The 19,435-nt window shown below is 41.0% G+C and overlaps 1 protein-coding gene across 2 annotated transcripts in view; it reads left to right on the forward strand.

Annotated features, from left to right (window-relative positions):
* The first annotated feature begins 300 nt into the window (after nucleotides 1-300).
* CUNH14orf132 (chromosome unknown C14orf132 homolog) overlaps nucleotides 301-19,435 on the forward strand; it is a 31,250-nt gene continuing 12,115 nt past the window's right edge. Inside the window, exon 1 of one of the 2 annotated variants that reach the window (XM_052694587.1) lies at nucleotides 301-597. In XM_052694587.1, the coding sequence (XP_052550547.1) occupies nucleotides 306-597 (292 nt within the window). In that variant the 5' untranslated portion in view covers nucleotides 301-305. The remainder of the gene's footprint in view (nucleotides 598-19,435) is intronic. The other variant, XM_052694588.1, reaches the window with a different exon arrangement.

A 19,435-nucleotide genomic window follows, 5' to 3' on the forward strand; every position in this document is an offset into this window, starting at 1 on the left:
ATATAGTAGTCAGTGTATCTCATGGGGTTTGTGTCATGCAAAGGATCAGCAGATGAGGAGAGAGCCTGCACCTGCTCCCTAGCGCGTTTCTCCGGCATTGCCCAGCACCGGCCGTGCCTCCGATCCGTCCTCTCTATCTCTGCATCCACTGGGGTGCACAAGCTGCAGGGCAATTCCACCTAAGCTCCTGAGAAAAGAACAAGACGCTACAGAGCAGGGGTGTTCCCCACTCACCCTGACCCGAGAACAGCAGTGGTCCACGCGGGTGCTCCACGCGGGCGCTGCCCGCAGCCGCCCCCCGCCCTATGTGGGCGGGACAGCCCAGCCCACGCAGGGTCGGGCCGCCTCTTGGAGCCGGAGCAGCGTGCCTTGCCGCATCGTGCTGTGTCGAACCGGGAACCACCGGAGCTGGAACTGGTCCCGGTGTCGGTCCCGCGGCCGCGCCCGCCGCTGCTGGGGGAGGCGGCGCCCGCTCCGCGCCCCCGCGCCCCGCCCGCCCCCGGCAGCAGCGGCGGCAGCAGCCTCAGCACCTCTGGCAGCTCGGGCAGCAGCTCCAGCGGCAGCAGCAGTATGGACCTCTCCTTCATGGCCGCGCAGGTAGGTGCAGTCCCGCTCCCGCTCCCTTTGCCAGGGGTGTCGGCGTAGCGAGAGCGTAGGGAGGCGAGGGATGAGTCGCTGCGCCGCGTCGGGAAGGGGAAAAGTGGCAGAGGGGGAAAAAAAACAAAACGAAGAAGAAAGGAGGGGGAAATCGGGGAGAGGAGGCTCTGAAGTTGCTGGGTGCAGCAGGTGTCAGCGCCCAGCGGTAGGACCGCTCCTCGCCCGGCCCTGGAGCGCATCACCTGGGCCGCTCCGCTGCCATCACGCTGGGGAGGCTGGCGAACGCAGCGTCGTCCCTGCCTCCTGCTGTGGGCTATAAATAGAAAGCGGAGATCTGATTTTTCGGTTCTTTTCCTCTCTTCCACGTTTATGCACACATCTGTGTTTGTACGAGTTGTCTTTGCCGCACGGATTCTGGCCTGGTGTATGCAGAGATGCTCCTGTCTGTGTGGCCAAGTTGTTTCAAGCCATGACTAAGTTTGGGCTTCAGCTCAAGGGTTGTTTGTGAATATTGGCGGTCAATGTAAGAGAAGTGCCTCAGCTCTATAGAGCACCCAAAGACAAAGAGCATCTTGTGAATCCAAATGAATTAGATTTTTAAACAGACAAACAGTACAGACAGCATCATGCACATTGAGCATCCATTTCATGTTTTATCATAATGATTTCTTCTATCTACAGTAGAATAGTTCCACTGGAAGAGACTTTTAACTATCATCAAGTTCAACTCTTTAGGGTTAACCGGACCTCTTTAGGGTTAACCAAAAGTTAGGGCATATTATTGAGGGTACTGCCCAGAAGCAAGAGCACTGGCAGCCATGGGCCATCAGCCACTTGTCTAAGAAGCGTGTGCCAGAGTTAGACCACTCATAGCAAATATGCATTTTCTTAATGTCAGGTTGGAACCTCTCCTGGTGTAGTTTTGTTGCTGTTCCCATTCTGTTGTTGATTATAAGTGTGTGACTATAAATACAAAATTGTGCGTATAAATAACTCTGTGTATGGATGAAATTGTTTTCAAGGATTATTTGGATCTAAGTTTGAATTTTTTGCCAAAAGATGTTCTCCATTGTTAAGAGGTGAGACAGAAGCCCACTAGGCTTGTTGGTACTGCTGCTAGCTGAGCTCCCTGTATCTGACTTCTGGTCCTCAAGACCCTGTGTCCCCATTCTGTAAGTGGAGGTGAAGTATGCAGCAGCTTGTTCCAGTGATGGGAGCGCACTGTGCCAAAACTGGGACTGGTACCACCCTTTGGAGCCTCTGCTTTACTCTTGTTGTCATGTTTCATGCATCTTTTACCCCAGTTCTGTACGTTCCACTGGTCTGTGCTTCATTCTCACAGGGTGAGTTCCCTGTATAAATACACCTTGCCCTTACAGAGACTGCTACTGCAACAGTATCTATCCAATTGTGTCCATGTCTTCCCGATTCTGTGAAGCTGGTTGGTTGTTGTTTGATCAACAAGTGGCGAAGAATAATCCATTCACAGTTATTATGGTGAACATGGGGGCTTTCTCAGACAGGACAGCTGTGGGCTCTCCCAGCTGGTGCCTGGGCTGAGGTCTAGAGGCATACCCTCAAGGGGTTTTTGTGTAGCTGTCTTAGAATTATAGGAGAGGTTTTCTGGGACACTACTAAGGAAAATGCTTTTATGTTGCTGCATGATGTAGATGCTGCTCTTACCCCTGTGCTGTTCCCCTCTGTTAGGCCTTTTGCACCTCTTTCTGACCCAGGCAGTGCTCCACATCTGTGATCACAGAGGCACTTACCCACAGTGTCACTTCTTGAAGTGATGTACCACTCTTCTTCCACTTTCTTTTCTCTGCAGTATCTTTTCCTCCTTTTTTGGAGTGCTTTTTGTGGCTTTCCTGGTGAAATGGTCCACTGAGATGACCCTTGGTGGGGAGGATGTATGAGAGCAGAGGAGAAGGCTGATCATTCCTAAAGATTCTCTGCTGTTACTCATTAGGGTCCTGGTGGTATTCAGCAGGGCTGGCATTTTACCTGGTGAATGTTAGGTTAATACTTCGCGACAAAATAGGCATTTCCTAAAGTGAGATCCTTAATGACAAGAAAGCACTGCTTGCTTCCCAAGTGAATTATAGGACACTTCAGGCTACGTTCCTGTAATTTGCTTTTGTGCCTTGGTCGCCCTGAAACTATTTCTTATGCTAGCAGAAAGATTAATGTAGTGCCCTCTGAATGATGTATTACATGCCATAGAAAGGATAACATTTTGCTATTAAAAATTGCTGTGGAATATTGGAGATTGTCAGAGCAGCAATGCTAACAAATGTGTGCACTGTAGGTACAGCACAAAGGTTAGGCTGCCCAGCTCAGGCAGGCACTCATGTCAACAGCTCAGCTGTACATTTATTAGTGTGTAATGAAGAACAGCTTTTGACTCTGACAAATCCCTCGTTAAAATAAGCCCTTTCACATCTGTGTGCTCAGCAGCACTGGGCTGTGGAGGCTTCAGTGTTCCCTGCTCTGCAGGTGCTCTAATTGATTTCTGTCAGGTCACTTGTGCTAATAGGGAAAGCCTATTAGTTACGATTTTTTTTTTTCATTTTGAATCCAGATTTTAATTAAAGTAATCCTATGTGCCTCAAAATACCATCAAAGATGTTCAGCTGCTGCTGAGCTGTATGAATGGTGTGTGTGTGGCTTGTTTCAAGTGATTTCAGAGTGCTCTTGTAGTCTAGGCAACCTGAGAAGTAGCCTCTTATAGGTAGGGCCTTCAGCTTCCAGCATAGAAGCCTGATTTGGGGGACTTGAGCACTGTGTCCAGGCTAAGAGCAGTCATTGCTTTTCAGAGGTGGCTGCACATTGCTTCTGCTGTTGAAATGTTTAGCAGCAAAGCAGGGGTCTGGGTTTTGCTATCAGATGTTTGGTGGCAACTTGTTCCCCTCCCTCATCTTATGCCTAAGAACAGGCTAAAGCATTTTCGCTGGGGAAGCTAATAGTAAAAATTGTATCAGAGTTAATAACATTGTGAGCAGGGCTAGAACATCTATTCAACATGAAAAATAGAGGCATGCAGTGGGAAGCTACAGAGGAAAAAATGATGTCATAGTCCTCAGTATGATACAAATCGATATTAGCTGAACAGCACTTGCAGTCATAATAGCAGTTATCTGTTCTTCAGGATTTGTGTTTGCAATTTACCTTTCCCTTAAATGACCTCTATGTTTTTTGTTTCATACTGAGAATGCAAAACAGACTTCAACTTGCAATATCTTTATAGTTGGGTATATGTACATGTAGTAAAAATACTGCTGTAGTTACCATATAAATGATTTTTTCTTTTACTTACAGAACAGAGAAAAACAAGAGCTTTGAGAACATGCTCAATTCTGTGAAATTGTTTTTGTCTTACATGCAGTTTGTGTATTTATGTATGTGTTCAGGAGCTCTTTTAAAACTGAGGATCTGAAATATGGTAAATAGAACTCTGTGTTTAATTTCAGTGAAGAAAAGTGACATTTATTTTTTTTTTATCTTGAATTCCTATTATTTTTATATATAATATATATAATAATTCCTATTATTGTTGAGGATTTTTTTACCGTAGACAATTTTAGAAAGCATGACTCTGGTCTATTTAAGGAGTTAGAGAAACATGAACAAACTTAGTACAGAAAACAAGGCCATGTAATAAAGAGAACTTAGACTTCATTGGTTTTGTGTTCTGTATCACACTTCTGCTATTTCAGGTCTGATCAATTCCAGTCACTGTGTCTCTTTCATTGTTTTGGCAGTAGTTCAGGTCTGCTGTTTTCCCCAAAACAGGGCAGTGGGTCTTGGTGTACCTTGAAGAAGCACTGTAGCTGCCTATGCCCTTATCAGCATGAGAAGTCTGAGGCTGTCATGCCTGTATATTAAAAGTATGTTGTTATGAGCTGTGTAACTTCTGGAAAGCACTGGAATACCCATAGTAAACTGAGTTTGTTTAAGATGAGTTTGATTTACTATTCATATTTTCCCAAAGATACAGACTGCTCATGTCTATGCTGCAAAATTGGTGTATGTGTGTGGAGGGTTTGCTTGGTATTTTGGGAAATCTAATCATCTGCGTGAACAGAGCTGCTGCATCTCCAGACATCTGAGACATAACTGCTGCTCCCCTTAATTCCTTTCTAATGAGATTTCTGGATGCAAGAAGAGGCACAATTAGGACTTGCTGTAGTCTGCTGTACAGAATAAAGGATCTAGAGCCCAGAATAATTCCACATCTGTTTTCCAACTTCTCTCTTAATGTATTTTCTGTCTCGAGGGTCAAGGCATTCAAAGACTTTATTAGCTGTGTGCTCTCAGGAAAGTATTCTGAAGATATTAAACCCAAAAGAACTTAGATTTGTGGGTTTGGTAGTGGGTAGGTTATTTCCACTGCCTTAAAACAGATCCCAGGCTAGCTGCTCAACAAAAGCCTCTGTGTGCATGCCTATGTACACATTTATTTTCTGTGAAAGCTAACTGCAGAGACCATCAGACCTTTGGGTTGTGTTTGTGCTTTGAAAATCTGTGCCGATTTGGAAGCTTTAACACCACTGATGCAAGCTTAGGCAGACACACTGGTTTTATTTTACTTTTTTCTTTAAAAATTGTGCTTGCCAAAAAAAATCCCACAAAACTCTAAGGCAAATCATGTGGCAAATTGTGATTTAACCTTTCCTTGTCAAAAGCAGGACTAAGATTATAATCAAGTCTGTGAGACAAAAACTCTTTGACCTGTAGAATCAAACGCTAATTATGCTAGCTAGGAATATGTGGGCATTCTTTTACAATTCAGTGGTTGCTTATGTACTGAATAGTAGGGTACTAACTGTTATTCTACCAGCTCTGCTTCCTTCCAGAGGTTAAGGGGAATTTCTTTGTCACTCTAATTCCTCCAGATTGTCTTGCCTTATTGTAAATAGAAATCAGACATTAGAAAGCTGAAAGAGCAAATCAGAGTTTAACTGAAGGTATCTTAGGTGCTTGAAGTTAAACTTCAGTGCCTTGCTGTGGTATGGTACCCACATGGAGACCAGCTGAATAATCCAGATGTTGCAAAATGTTATTCTATGTATGAAAATCAATACTGTCCTCATCCAGGATGTCATTAGCAGTTGAGATGAGAAACGTTTTCTGGAGAAGTCTTTCTGCAAACTGCTTGGTGCACCCACATTAGATCATTTTTGGGAGGACTGGGGAATGAGGAATCCCTGCATATTTCTTATCATTCCAGTGACAGTGCACGTTCCACTTCCAAGTCTTCTGTAGCAGAAAATTCTGTGCCAACAAAGCTTTTGAAAGTTCTGAAGAGATTTGGGCTAACTGATTTGGTCAAGCGTGGATACTGCGCTCTGGGAGAGGCCGTTGTTTCAGGCTGTAATTGCTGTCAGAGATGCTAAAACCAGTGATTCCAATCCAACAAAACACTTAAGCACTTATTGCACTCGGAGCACGTGTACCTGTTCCAGTAATGTCAGCAGAAATGTCCACTTACTTAAAAGGTCATATCCCAAAGCCTGGCACTGACAGGGTGAGAATGCTTTGCATTTCATAGGAACAGCTCTTTGAAGAGCAAGAGGAGACCTTTGGGTGGTTTTTTTTCTTTTTTTTTTTTAATTCAGAAACAGTTATGTTTTGGTTTGACTGTAATTCCATTGATTTTCCAGTTTCTCTTAGGAGATGTTGCAGGAAAAATGGCAGGGAAGGGAAAGGAGGAAACTGCTTGTGTTTTTGTTTGTACAGTCTATGTACATGCTTTATAAGGAGGGTTGAGGAGAGACTGAAAATAATGTGTTTCATGTGCCGATTAACTGTGAGACTAATTCTATAAAGTGTTTTTAATTTTAGTTTTGTTTGTTTGTATCAATTGACTCGATTTTCAGTGGACACGGGCTAAATAATTCACAAAGGGTGCAAGTCTCAGACACTTCCATCTGTGCTGAGTGCAAAAAGCAGACTTGTAAGATGACTGCAAATGAACACATTCGCATACATTACAAAGCTGAACCAGCATCAACAACATAGTTGACTGCAGCAGCAGCTGGGGTCCTATTGTACACAACAAATAGCTGCAGATGGCAGGTAAGAGAAATTAGGGCTGAAGCAGTGCTACATTCATGTCAGACATCTTGCTTGTTTAGGTGTCTGGTATTTCTTTAGCAGAAAGGATGCAACTCTGGTACACTGAGCAGCAGTGCTCTTGGCAGACTTGGTGAGACCTGAAAAGTGGGTAGTGCAGTGGTGTTGGGCCCACAGACTGGAAAATCTAGACTGGAGATACATAAATATATATATTATAAATTGAATTTATGAATTTGTTAATGACCTGCAAATGAGGGGAAGCTTCTGTTTTACATTTTGTTGGAAATGGCATGGATGGTGGCCATTAAGTTTCACCATTTAACTTTACTCTTGTTTTGCTAACAGGCAGAAGCTAAGTCCAAAAATCTCCAAATGAGTCAAAGGGTTGCATGGGATTTAGTAGAGCAGCCTGATGCTGCTCTTGGTGAGAAAATATTAGTGTTTTCAAATGAAAGGCATTGATGTGGATAGCAGAAAATTTGAACAATAACCCAAATAAATTCAGCAGTGACCAGCTCCATTAGCTTGCCTCATCTATCTGCTGGGACTTGCTTTCCTTTATGTATTTTCTGTCATGAATTGCATTATCTCCCTATGCTAGTGAGGTCTATTGGAGTCCTGTCTGTTGTTTTGGTAGGCTCCTTGGCTTGATGAGTGTGTCATATCCCAACCTGGATGAGTTTTAACCTTTTCCACTCTTCACAGGGGTGATGGTTTTTAAAGGCTTGTTTAGAAATAGTGATGGCTCTCTGCTATTCTGAGCTTTTTTTTTTTTTTTTTTTTTTTTTCCCCAGCAAATACTCAAATGTAAAAGGAAGGTCAGTGAAAACTGGTGTGAACTGAAGGCAGTTATCACTCATCAGTGGCTTCATCTGCTTCTTGTGCCTGGGGATGAGTCAGGAGTTGCTCTGTTACAGTGGAGCAGCAGCAGTTTCAGCGTGGTGGAAGCCACTGGCAAACACACTGCTGACACTGCACATATAAACTGTTAGTGCTAGGATAAAAAAAGGGTCAGAACAAAGTATCAGACCTCCTTGCCATGTATTTTGACGGAGAGGAATGTGCTGTCCAGGCTGTGCTCTCCTGTACTCTCTAGTACAGGAGTGAGCACTATTTGTCTCTACACTGAGCGTTTAAACAGGAAAATACTTCATGATGCCAAGAACCATGAACATTTACTGAATAAATGCTTACAGCTTTGAAAGAATTAAGCGAGACATCACCAGATCCAAGGTAGCTCTCTACAAACACATTCAGGCTGTGTGTATGGGGCAGCCAGAGCTGGTCCTAGCTGTGGTCACTGGCCACCCTTTCTCTTGCAGGCTTGCGCATTCACATCGCACTTTCAAGTTCTTGCAGCACTTGGTGTTTGCAGCAGCTTGTACTCTTAGGCTGAATCTTTAGTCTTTCTACTCTAAGAGCTCAATTCCACACACCTGGAAGCTACCAGAACCAAAACCTGCCAAGTGGCAGCTAATTAGAAACCATTATTGTTACAGTCGCTTCTGAGATGCTCAACACCTCTTTGCAGAAGGCTTTGGGAGACAGACTTGGGTATGAGGCCAATTCTTCTTGTTTCACAGATTATCTCTAGCATGGAAGTGATTTTTAAAATAAATTTTAAAAAATTAAGCTTTTAACCTCAACTAGTTCTGTTTGCTGCCGTTTTGCTTATAAACCTTTCAAGCATTAGGTGACAGGGAACAGTCTAGGGATAAGCTGTGCATAGTTAAAATAGGAAAAACAAATTCTATCACCAGCTTCCACTATGGTTTTTTTTTTTTTTTTCCTGTCAAATCAACTGATCTACACTTTTATTAAAAGAAGTATATAATTAAATGCTTCGATGATGTGCAGTAACTGCCAGAGCATTTGGAGGTATCATAACAGCTTTTCTTTGAAGGTGAGCGACTCTGAAAATAGATCAGGTTGTTCCTTTCCATTCTCTCTTTCTTCCCCTGCTCGACACACCATGTAGTTTTATTTATTTATTTGTATTTGGATATTCTCACACCTTTTCTTTCATAAGAATTTCCATCCAAATTGTCTTCTGTCTTTCTTGAGTATCTTCTTTCTGCACCTCCCCTATCCCCTATGCCTGCCTTTTATAAATGATCTCGGCTGCTGTAGTAGCACCAACTGAAGTCCAAATCCTTCAATGATATAAATGTTTGTTTAAAAAAATCAGCACAAAAAAAAATTTCCCTTGTGTAGGGGCGTGTTATCATACCTTAACAAGGATTTGTGTGGCTCTAAAAGATAGCGAGCATTTACACAGGATTGGATATATCCAATTTCATCCTGTGTTTCTAGAGCTCTTTGAATTGACAGGAAAAAAAAACCACCAAGCAAACAAACAAAAAAAAATTGTCTACAGAACGATAGAGGAAACAGTTTAAATTTGAGCAGAACTAATTCCACTATATGTGTAGAGTAATGAGCTCTAGATGTCAAAATCTGTTGTCCTAACATTAGTATTTGTTCAGCGTGTGATTCTGGATAAACCTCATACTCCTGTTTCTGTACTCCGTATTAGCAAGTACTTGCAGATCTGGAGATTGATCAGCCTAGTAAATTGGTATAGAAAAGATGTATGTTTATAATATATTGCTCATCAAAGGTGAAAGTGGAACTGAGTTGGGCCATCATGGAAGGCCACTTAGGTTGGTCAGGAAGGAATTGCACTCAGTGTTGCCATGCTGGTTATCTCCTATCACCTCCCTCTTTTTTGTATGCCTTAACATAGCTTCCAGGAGGATTTGCTCCATGATCTTAGCTGGCACAGAGGTGAGGCTGACAGATCAGCAGTTCCATTGAAGTGCAGTTCCTTTCTACCCTTCTTAAGTAGAAATGAGTGTGACACTGCCTTTATTCCACTCATCAGAGACTTCAGCCAGCCACCATGATTTCTCAAATATCATTGAGGGTGGCTTGACAACTATGTCAACCAATTCACTCAGGTCTCTGGGATGCATCTCATTGGAACTCATAGACTTAAGGATGTTCAGGTTCCACAGGCAGTCATGAACCAGCAGGAGGGGTGTTTCACCCCCCCCCGATCCCACCTTCGTCCACTCAAGGGTTCTGTGTAGAGCAGTCACTAGTGAAGACTGAGGCAAAAATGTTTTTGAGTGCTTCAGTCTTCTCCTTATCTGTGGTAACCAGTCTGCCTACATTGTGCACAAGAGTGGTACACCTTCCTTTTCCAGTTGATGTACCTATAGAAACATTTATTGTTCTTTGCACCTCTTGACCTTACCCTGGACCCTGCCTTTCCCAACCTCATCCCTACACAGTGTAGCAGCACCCCTACACTCCCTTCAGGTTACTTGTCTCTGCTTGCCAGTGCATTTTATTCTTGCTCTCCAGTTTCACCAGCATTTCAAAGTGCAGTGCTGCTCTGTAGCAGGATTCATGCTGTGAAATGGTTCCTTTGTTGCTGGTCTTTGAAACATCTGACTGAGCATACTGTGCAGATGGGCCAGGCAGGGAGGTCCTGAACCAAGTCATTGTCAAGGTGGCAGATGTTTTATTCCCTGATGACTCTTGAACGCATGAAATGGAAGCAGCAGAAACTGAATTGCTGTGCTTGCTTTCACTTGTTCTCCAATGTTGTTTTGCAACTCATTTCTCCTGTAATCTTATCAAGTGTGAGAAAACTCCTGACTTCTCTTGCAACTGTGCTTTGTACTTTCACAGGTAATCTTTACCCAAGCAGCTATAATTTTCAGCATGGCTGGTTTTCATAGTGCATCTCTTGCTCAAAGTACGTAATACTCTTAACACTGTTTTAAAAATTAGCATTTGGATGATAAAATAAACAGTCCTACCTCAGAAATATTTGTCTCACGACCTCTGGTCTGCACAGTACAGAAAAGGCAGAGGAGAGCACAGGCAAGGCAGAAGGCAACATGCTGATATAAGCCACAGTACCAGTAATCTGTTGCTGTTCCACAAAACCTTCAGGTACCACTGTATGGCACAGAGAATACTGAACTAAAGGAAAATAGGAGATAGCCAGCAAAGGTATCCTGGGCCTAATTCTGGTCTTCATCTTGAGCGTGCAGCATGGTATTATTTGAATTGATGCAGAGAATACTAGCCAGTCTGTGAGAGCTAGTTTGTATTTCTGAAAGTTCTGGCTTAAGAAATGATACCTACATTATTAAAAAGCTTAAATTCACCTCTAGAGAATAAATAGGTGTCAGTGAAAGCTGTTTTGTCTCAGCTGTTTGATGTTTGCTATTAGAAAACCAATTACATGTTTTTACATTTGGGTTCATTTTGTTCAAGCAATAATATCATTTTATCTATACAAATACATTTTTTTATTAGTTGTTTGTTGTTTTTTTTTTTTTTTTTTTTTTTTAAATTGCTACAAAAGATGTGGAATTTGTTTTCCACATATACTGTGTTGGATTCAACTGGACTCCACCACATCCACGATGCTGGATTTTTCTGTTTGTTTTAAAAGAGACATATAACATCTAGGGTATGGGTGCATTATTCCAGAGATCTCTGTAGCTCTATTATATAAGTGATGATTTGGTAAGCAACTTTAGTTTGGGTGAGGCATGACTGGAAACAGACTGCTGTGATACCATGAAAGAAATAAAAATCTTCATCAGTGCAGATTCACAAACTGGGGCTTTCTCAACAAGGAAGCTTAAACTCTCTGTGAGTGACAGGCAAAAGAAGCAATTTCTTCTTTAGCCAGATCTGCAGTCAGGTGGCCCTGCAAATAAAACTCAGCACATCCCTGAAGTTCTCAGTTTGGATGAAGTTTGCAGCCTTGCCTAATTAGACTTCTGACTCCCAAACTGTGATTTTCTTGTGTTTTAATTATGGTGTTGTGTCCTTCAAAGTGAATCTAGCAGGTGATTTTAAGGTTGGAAACCTCAGCTTGTCAGCCTGCACTATTTCAGCAAAGGCCTGTCCAGCTGCAGAATAGGGTATTCTCTTCCCCATTTAAACAAGCAGCATCTCTCAGTGCTCATTTTGACAGATGTTTAAGAGTAATACAGCTTGTGTATAGCTCTTTGCCTGAGGATCGTACTACACTGCTGTCAGCCCTGGTAGTCATCCCGTTCCCTGCCTGTCTCACAGGAGGAGCAGAGCAGTGACAGCAGAGGAGATGCTGCAGCTGTCACACCTTTTTACAGCTCCTTGCTCACTGACATGAGGATAAACAAACTTGGTTTGTTTGTGCAGTTGCATGATTAGCAATTTGTTTTGAAAGTTGGTCATTTGAAAAATACAAAAACACAAGGAAAATAGCTCTGACAGCACTTCCTGTGCAATTTACAACCTAGTGCTTGACCTAAGGCCTGTCTTTTCTCTCTATTAACTTGAGAGTCGACATAAAGGCTGCATCCCTTTGCAGTGAAGGCACGTTTCTCCTCTGTGAGGGTTTGGCTTTCCAAATACAGGTACATAGCAATTCTTGTTCACTGCTGCCTTTTTATTCCCTGGTTTTATTACCAGTTCTGAAGTGATGATTACCTCACACATGGACTAGTGGTATTTCCTGCAAAAGGGCTGAGTGAATTCATATTTGAGTGGATGTCTAAAGAAATAACAGTTGGAGATTACTTTCCTCTTTTGCTTGAAAACAATGAGGGAGAGGGGAAGGGGGGAAAAACAACATTTGAAAACATAAATGTTTTCTATTGGATAACCATGAAACAAATACTCAAACTCATATCATTCAGCATTGCATCCCCATAAATGCTGGCATGAAGCAGAATATAATTGCATGTTTAGTTGCTAGATATTATCTAATCCAGAACAGTGGCTGCTACAAGAGTTTTTGTATGCAGGCTGACTGTAGTCAGTGTTCAATACTGGGACTTGCTGGTCCCTTACAATTTATCTATTTCTGAAGTGTGTGGGAAATGATGTGATTATAATCTCAGCACCCGGTGGGTGCTAGTACACAGACAGTGCTTTTGGGGATGTGACCTTAGAGCTGCAGAAGAACATCTTTTGCTTCTTGGTTTCCTCTTATTCTGGGAGGTTGCATCCCTGCTGCTACAGCTGCCTGTTGTTAATGTGCTGATGCAGATTTGCACCCAACACCTGGTGATGACACAGCATGAGGCAGTGCTTGAGTACTTCAGCTGCCATTTGACCTTCTTGTGCCCAGCCCTTGCTGTGGCTCTGTGTGATGCTGCTCCTCCTTTCCTCATCAGTTAGTACCAAAGATGTTTGTCTCTCACAACCAATAAGGGATAAACTTATTCAGTAACTGCAAAGCATCACCCTCCATAGATTTGATATCTCCTGATATAGAAGCTGGTTCACGGTCAGGAAATCTCTGCATTTCTCTAGAGACACTAAACTATATCTTCCAAAATGTACCAGTCTGCATGTTTTTTTCTTTTGTCTTTTTTTTCCTCCTTTTTTAGTAATCATAAAGCAAGCTTGCCTTCATGAGTTCAGGACTGCAGGAACCTGCACTTCAAGCAACACAACTTCCATTCATCTTACAAGCATTCTGCTGTTGCTGCTATAGGAGCGTTTATTTCATTTTTATGTAGGTTATGTTTATTTTTGTGGGTCCAAATTCAACTGTGGACTACACTGCTGAAACTGAGCCCTGGATTTCTGTGGTGAGAACTGTCAGAAAAGCCATCATTTTTTACTTTATTTTTTAAATCTGCTTCACAGAAGTCACTAAATAGCCTCAAAATCAGTTCTTTGGAAAATGTGATAACATTGCGAAGAAACTGATTGATGGGAACAATTGACATTGAAAGGCTGGAAGCAAAGTAGAGGTAAGGGAATATGTGCACTTACATCACATAAACTAGATGCCTACCATTGTGGGTCTGTGCATGCTCTCCTTGCTGTCTGAGAAAGCCCATAAGCCTCTTGGCTTTATGGTTGCTTAAGGACAGGGCTAGCCCAGATTTCATCATCAAAATGCAGGAGCAGACAGCTGCAGGTTCATATATCCTAGGCAGAGCAGAGGCCCTTGAGTGAGTGGAGGGTCCAACTGTTCTTCTGCTCTCCATCTGCTGCTGCCACCAGCACAACTGTCCTCATCTTTCAGAGAGAGAGGGAAGTACCTTTATCCAAGGAACAGAAAGAGAGCCCAAGAGAAGGGGTATTTCTCTTACGCCCACTGTCTCATATTGCTCAAGGGACTTCTCAGATCTGCATCTCTGTGTGAGCACATTGAGTGCTCCTGTCAGCCGTAAATCATCAATGGGAATAAATACATCTTGTCTGAGTTAAGCCCACTGCCTTGGGGAGCCTGTTCCATGCTCACAGCTCTCTGGTGAAGAATCTTTTCCTCACACCCACTCTGAACCTTCCCTGTTCTTTTCTGTTAGTAGGGATTTTTTTTATTTTTAACTGAGACAAAAAAAAAAAAAAAAAAAAAAAAAAAAAAACCTCATGCTACTGTTTATGCATCTATTCTCAGATCTGGATTTCAAAAGCATGTGTTTAGATACAGTTTTTATGCATCAGTTCATCATTCTACTTGCATAGTCCATTTCAGGTTGTGAGTCTTTGTTTATCTTTTTCACCCTGTCGCTGTAATTGCAGTTGTCTTCATGCGTGTATGTCAAGGTGGGATAAATATTGTACTCTTTCCAGAACTTCTCTGCTCAAGTTATACTTGTTTGTGGCTGCTCTGAACCTCTTCACTCTACTGTCTTAAAACAAGTCTTCCAAGCAAGCAGAGAGTTCAAGATAAGCTGTGGAATTTTTGGTTGGTTGGTGAAAACTGGGTTTATCTAGCATATTTTCAACAGATGTGTCAGTCCTGGGGACAGGGTCTATGCTGACTCCTATAAATGTGGGATGTGATTGAGAGTGTCTCAGAAGAGATGGCTTTTACCTTGAATTTAATTCAGTACCTCTGTGTTGGATGTCAAATATGCATGGAATAGTTTGACTCCAGGTAACATTGTTCTGGTTTTGATTCATTTATTTTCACTCTGCAGATTTAATTCTTCTGAAATCATGATGCAAATTATTAGCTCTTTTTTTTTTTTTTTTTTTTTTTTTTAATTAAAATCATATTTAGCCTTGCTAGGAGCTTCTTTCACATACTTCTTATTTGATTGAATGACATGGCCAACAGATACAAAGGGTATTACCTGGAAGACACTCTTAAATTTTGGTTTTCATTCTTAGGTGTTCAGGCTTCCTACCATAGCAAGTATTCTTTCCCTTATTAGAGTACTTTGTGTAATTTTTTTTATTTTTTTTCACTGAAATATATTGTTAATAGGAAGTGAAACATTTATCTTAGTAACGTATCTCTTAATCAACAAAACATCACAATAACCTTTTGAGTACGTCAGTATTTCCACAATTCACATGCACAAAGTATCTCATTTGCATTTCTGCAAAGGGGAACAAAAGACACATAATCTAAATGATATTAAGTAATGATTAAAATATTAATGGAGGCCTAAAATCAAAACAACATATTTTAATAAAGTATAATGATAAATTTATATTTCTATAAAATACTTTTTTAAGTTTGTTAACACATACTGGGGTCATCATGCTCTCTTTATAAATGCCCAAGTACTATTAGAAGATGTTGCTGCCTTATCTTGCTTTTTCTACTGTCAAAACTGTAGAGCAACAGGGAATCAGCTGCACACTTTTCATCTCTGGAATAGAGAGTTTTTGATCAAAATCATGCATGGGTTTTGTTGAGACAGATCAAAGGCAGAAGACCAGGTTGCAAGTACTGGAATCAGAGTGATAAGAGAAGTAGAAGCAGGGGGAATAATTGGAGTGTAATGGAAGCAGGGAAGGAGAGATGTATGAGATGGGAGAAAGGATGCAATGTGAGACTGAAATGTAAATAATCTTTGCTCTGACTCCTCAGTTTGATTTTTTTTTTTTTTTCACCACACCCAACCTGAATAACTTAGCTATGTCCCTGGGACGTTCTTAATTCCAACGTTGTTTATTCTGGCAAAAGTCCTTTGGCAGAATGGGCATTTCCTTTTTTTTTTTTTTTTTTTTGTTTAACCCCTCAAGCTTAACCCCAATAAAAGATGATGCTACAGAGAACTGATATGAGGCAATTGCCTTTGGTAATCAGGGCCTTTCCTCTGCTTGATGTTTTCTGAAAACTGGGCATACTGCTGTTCTCTGAGCAGATTCTTGCTGAAAACCAATCTCATTTGGAGCCTTTGTAGGTCCTGATCAATTGGCAGCCAAGGTTTTGTGCTGAGTAATAAGTAAAAATTTTCTTGGCACGAGATGGAATGACCTGGCGTCTTTCAGTACAAAGGCAGATATGACCCAATTATATGTCCTAAATAATGAGTCATACACTTCAATGCTTTCTAGAAATTCTTTGTTCCTCTCTTTTTATTTTTCTCTATGAGGCCAGCAGAACTAGAATGAATTGTTAATATCCCATCGTTATTTTTCCTTTTGGTACAATTGTAAGTAGCTTGAAACAGAAGAGATGTGTGGTGATCAGATTCACAGGGGACGTGGTTGTCTGTGGAGAGTGGTACTGTGGTATTTTCCAAAAAGGGCATTTTCAATCTGTGGAAACTTGAATGGTGCCTGCACAGCAGGACTTCAGGGGAAAATGGCTCCTAATGGAAGGAGAATCAGGAAAGCTAACCCTTCTAATATGGCTTGGTCAGGTTACTGAACAACCCTACTGTGTCTGGGTCTAACATGTAAAATTCAGGCTCTGCATTCACTTCAGAGATGATGTCACTGTTTTTAACAGTACTGCAGTGATGTACTGCCTCGTGGAAGGGAGAGTGCCACCACTGCCAGAGCTGCGATACACAGCTTGCTTAATATCTGAAGAAAATCAGTGATGGCCCTTACATGTATGTGGATATTGTTAGTCCCTTTTTTCATGCTAAGGCTTTGTCCGCCCTTAGAAGTGAAGGAGGGAGACAAAAGATTTAGAACATTGTTTCCTCTTCTTTCCATACTTGAGTGTTGTTCTTGGTAAAATTGGGTGAAACAAGGTTCATGAAAGCAGTTCTACATAACTCAAAATCCTTTTCTGTTTCCAGACTTGAGTTCCACTTGATGCAACCTTATCTGAGCTTGTAAGATACAAATTTTAGAAACGTGGTCTCACAGAATAGAGAATGAGTATTCTCATTCTTTCTAGATCTTGCAGAAAAAAACCCTGAAGTTATCCAAGGTCCGTAATAAAATATTATGAAGCTTATATGTGAAGCTTATAATTAGAAAAACTTAAATTGGAGAAGATTACTCTGGGCCAAAGTTAAGTACGTACAGTGTACATAGCTTTCCAACAGATTGTCTTCCCTTGCACATATTTCTGACATACTTCTTCCTCATGTCCCCTTGCCTATCTTTGTTTCTCTGCCTTAGTAACTACCTCCTGTTATCTCTATGTGATAATCCAGAAAACTAGACCTAGGAGCATCAAGGAGGACAACACCATGACTTTCCATGCCACGCTAAGGAAGGTCATTGTTTTATTCACAGAATCTGTAACAGGCACCAGTACAACTTGATGATTATTCCTGTCCCTGTTAGAATTACTGAAACTGCATGGCACAGTCTGGTTCTCTTATCATGATTGCACTGTTTAAATGTCCCTGTTGAACTAAGCAGGGTATTGGATTCTGTGAATATTCTTTAGCTGTGTCTTGTCAGTTTTGCCTGCAAGTGTATAAACCCTGCAGCCCTTTGAAATCGGTGACATGATTGTGTATGACAGTCATTAGTGGTTGAAACAGAAATCTGTCTGCAAGCATCTGCTTTGAGAAAGCCAAATAGAATTAAAGTTTAACCATGCTGCATTTGCTCTTTTATTTATTGGGACAGCCACATTTCGTACGATCCCTCCTGAGGAGGTTTGACTTGCTGCCTTTTTGTGTTTTGTGTGTGTTTCATATCACAGGTTTCGTTAGAGACTTGCTTCAAGATACTGAAACTCTACCTTTTTGAGGGTCTTCAAGATTTTTCCAAGGGGAATCCTCCTTGGTTTTGGGCAGTTCTGAAGGTGCAAACTTTTTTTACTGTTGCTTCTCACTCAAGTGTTTCGTAGCATAAATGAGATGGAAAAAAGGATGGGTGAATTTTCTGCTTGTTATTCCTTCAAAATGATGGAGTGTAATAAATACCAGTAAAAGTCTAACAGAAAGAGAACTGGGTTCAGTGAATCCAGTGGCTTGATTTTCAGATACATATAGCAGGTATGGATATACCATGCACTGATAAAGTGTATTCAACAGCAGATGGTTGCTTACACTTGGCATAAAGAGTCTCTGGTAATTGCAATTACTAGTTATAGTAGCAAATGAATACTGCTGTAGTGAAAGTGTCCAGAGAAGACTGGGACATCAGTGTATTTACACATCCGTGTAAACTAAAACTACACAAAGCTGCAGTGAAGCTCAACCATTTCTCAAGAAATAACCTTCAATTTTTATGAAGAATTTAGAACATCAAAAATAGATAAAAGAAGGACAGTTTCCAAAGGTACTGGCATGGTAATAGCAAGGATGCATATAAAACTTCTTTGTGAGCACTGTCCTGCTTGCCTTTGGCACCCACTGTATCTCAAACCATTCTTTTTCAATTGGGTGGCTGCCTACGGCCAGAAGTGTTTCTGCTTTGAAGCCTGTAGAGCTTTTCGACTGGCATCTTTAAGCCCTGTACGTTGTATTAAATAGAATCTGGTTTGGAATTGGCCTTAAACCACATCACATTCATCTTTTAAATTTGATGTGTTTGTTTTGCTGACTTAATTTGAATCCATATTAGCAATATAGAAACAAAAGAGTTTAGAATTACTTGCGAGTTTTACATCCCAATCTGTGTATTTTTGCTTGTTTTTGTTTGTTTTAATTTCCCACATCTCTAGGTCACTGGTCACTGAACTGAGCTGGAACTTATTTTTATTAGCTTATTTTTAGCTGGTTGTAAATTTTTAAGGTGGACAGTCCTCTTGCAACAATGTATTGCATTTTAACAGTGATATTTCCATCATACTTTTTTTAGCAACAGGATTAAATGTGATTTTATTCTGTAATTATTTCAGTGTACTTGCCAATAGATAAATAATGCCTTTCCTTATCTTAGAGGAAATTCAATTAGTGGTAAACTATGGATGAAAGGCATTATGTCCTCTTTTAAGAATGCATTGCAGAGGTCAATTTTGTACAGTCTCTCTGATCAGGATGTGTATTATGTGATATTGCATCATGATTTACAATTTATCTTCAAGGAAGAACTGGAACAGGTAATGAATGTGCTAGGAGGAAAGCACTCTGGGTATATTTGTGCTTTTATGGAGTTCTAAGAGATCTCATAGTATATAAAAGATTGTCATGTGTACAGGGCTATCAGTAAATATGTAGAAAACTGAATTTTATTTGGGAATGTTTTAAACCACCTAATTGACCTCATTTTAAGTCAGGTGAACATGCTCATCTATTTGTTATGGTCATACATTGGTTAACTTACCTTTTTCCCTTTGAGTATGCATTCAGAGTGCAAACATTCATATTGCAGTAGGATTTATGACTTTCAAGGCACTTTCAAAATAAGAAAAAAAAAAAAAATCCTTCTCTTCTACCTTTCAATCTTTTATCTCCTTTGTAATTTCACGAAAAGATCTGTCAGTATGATCCTAGTGCTAGGGGATTTCATGGAGCAGATCACCTGGAGTGCCATCACTCAAGAACCCAGTTATGCTGGGATCTGCACTGTGTTGCGCATGCTAAAGTCTCTTAGAAGAAGGTGCTTTACTTCAGCCAGGCATTTTTTTCAG

Source organism: Tympanuchus pallidicinctus, unplaced genomic scaffold (genome assembly GCF_026119805.1).
Source record: "Tympanuchus pallidicinctus isolate F22 unplaced genomic scaffold, pur_lepc_1.0 scaffold3, whole genome shotgun sequence".
Taxonomy (NCBI): domain Eukaryota; kingdom Metazoa; phylum Chordata; class Aves; order Galliformes; family Phasianidae; genus Tympanuchus; species Tympanuchus pallidicinctus.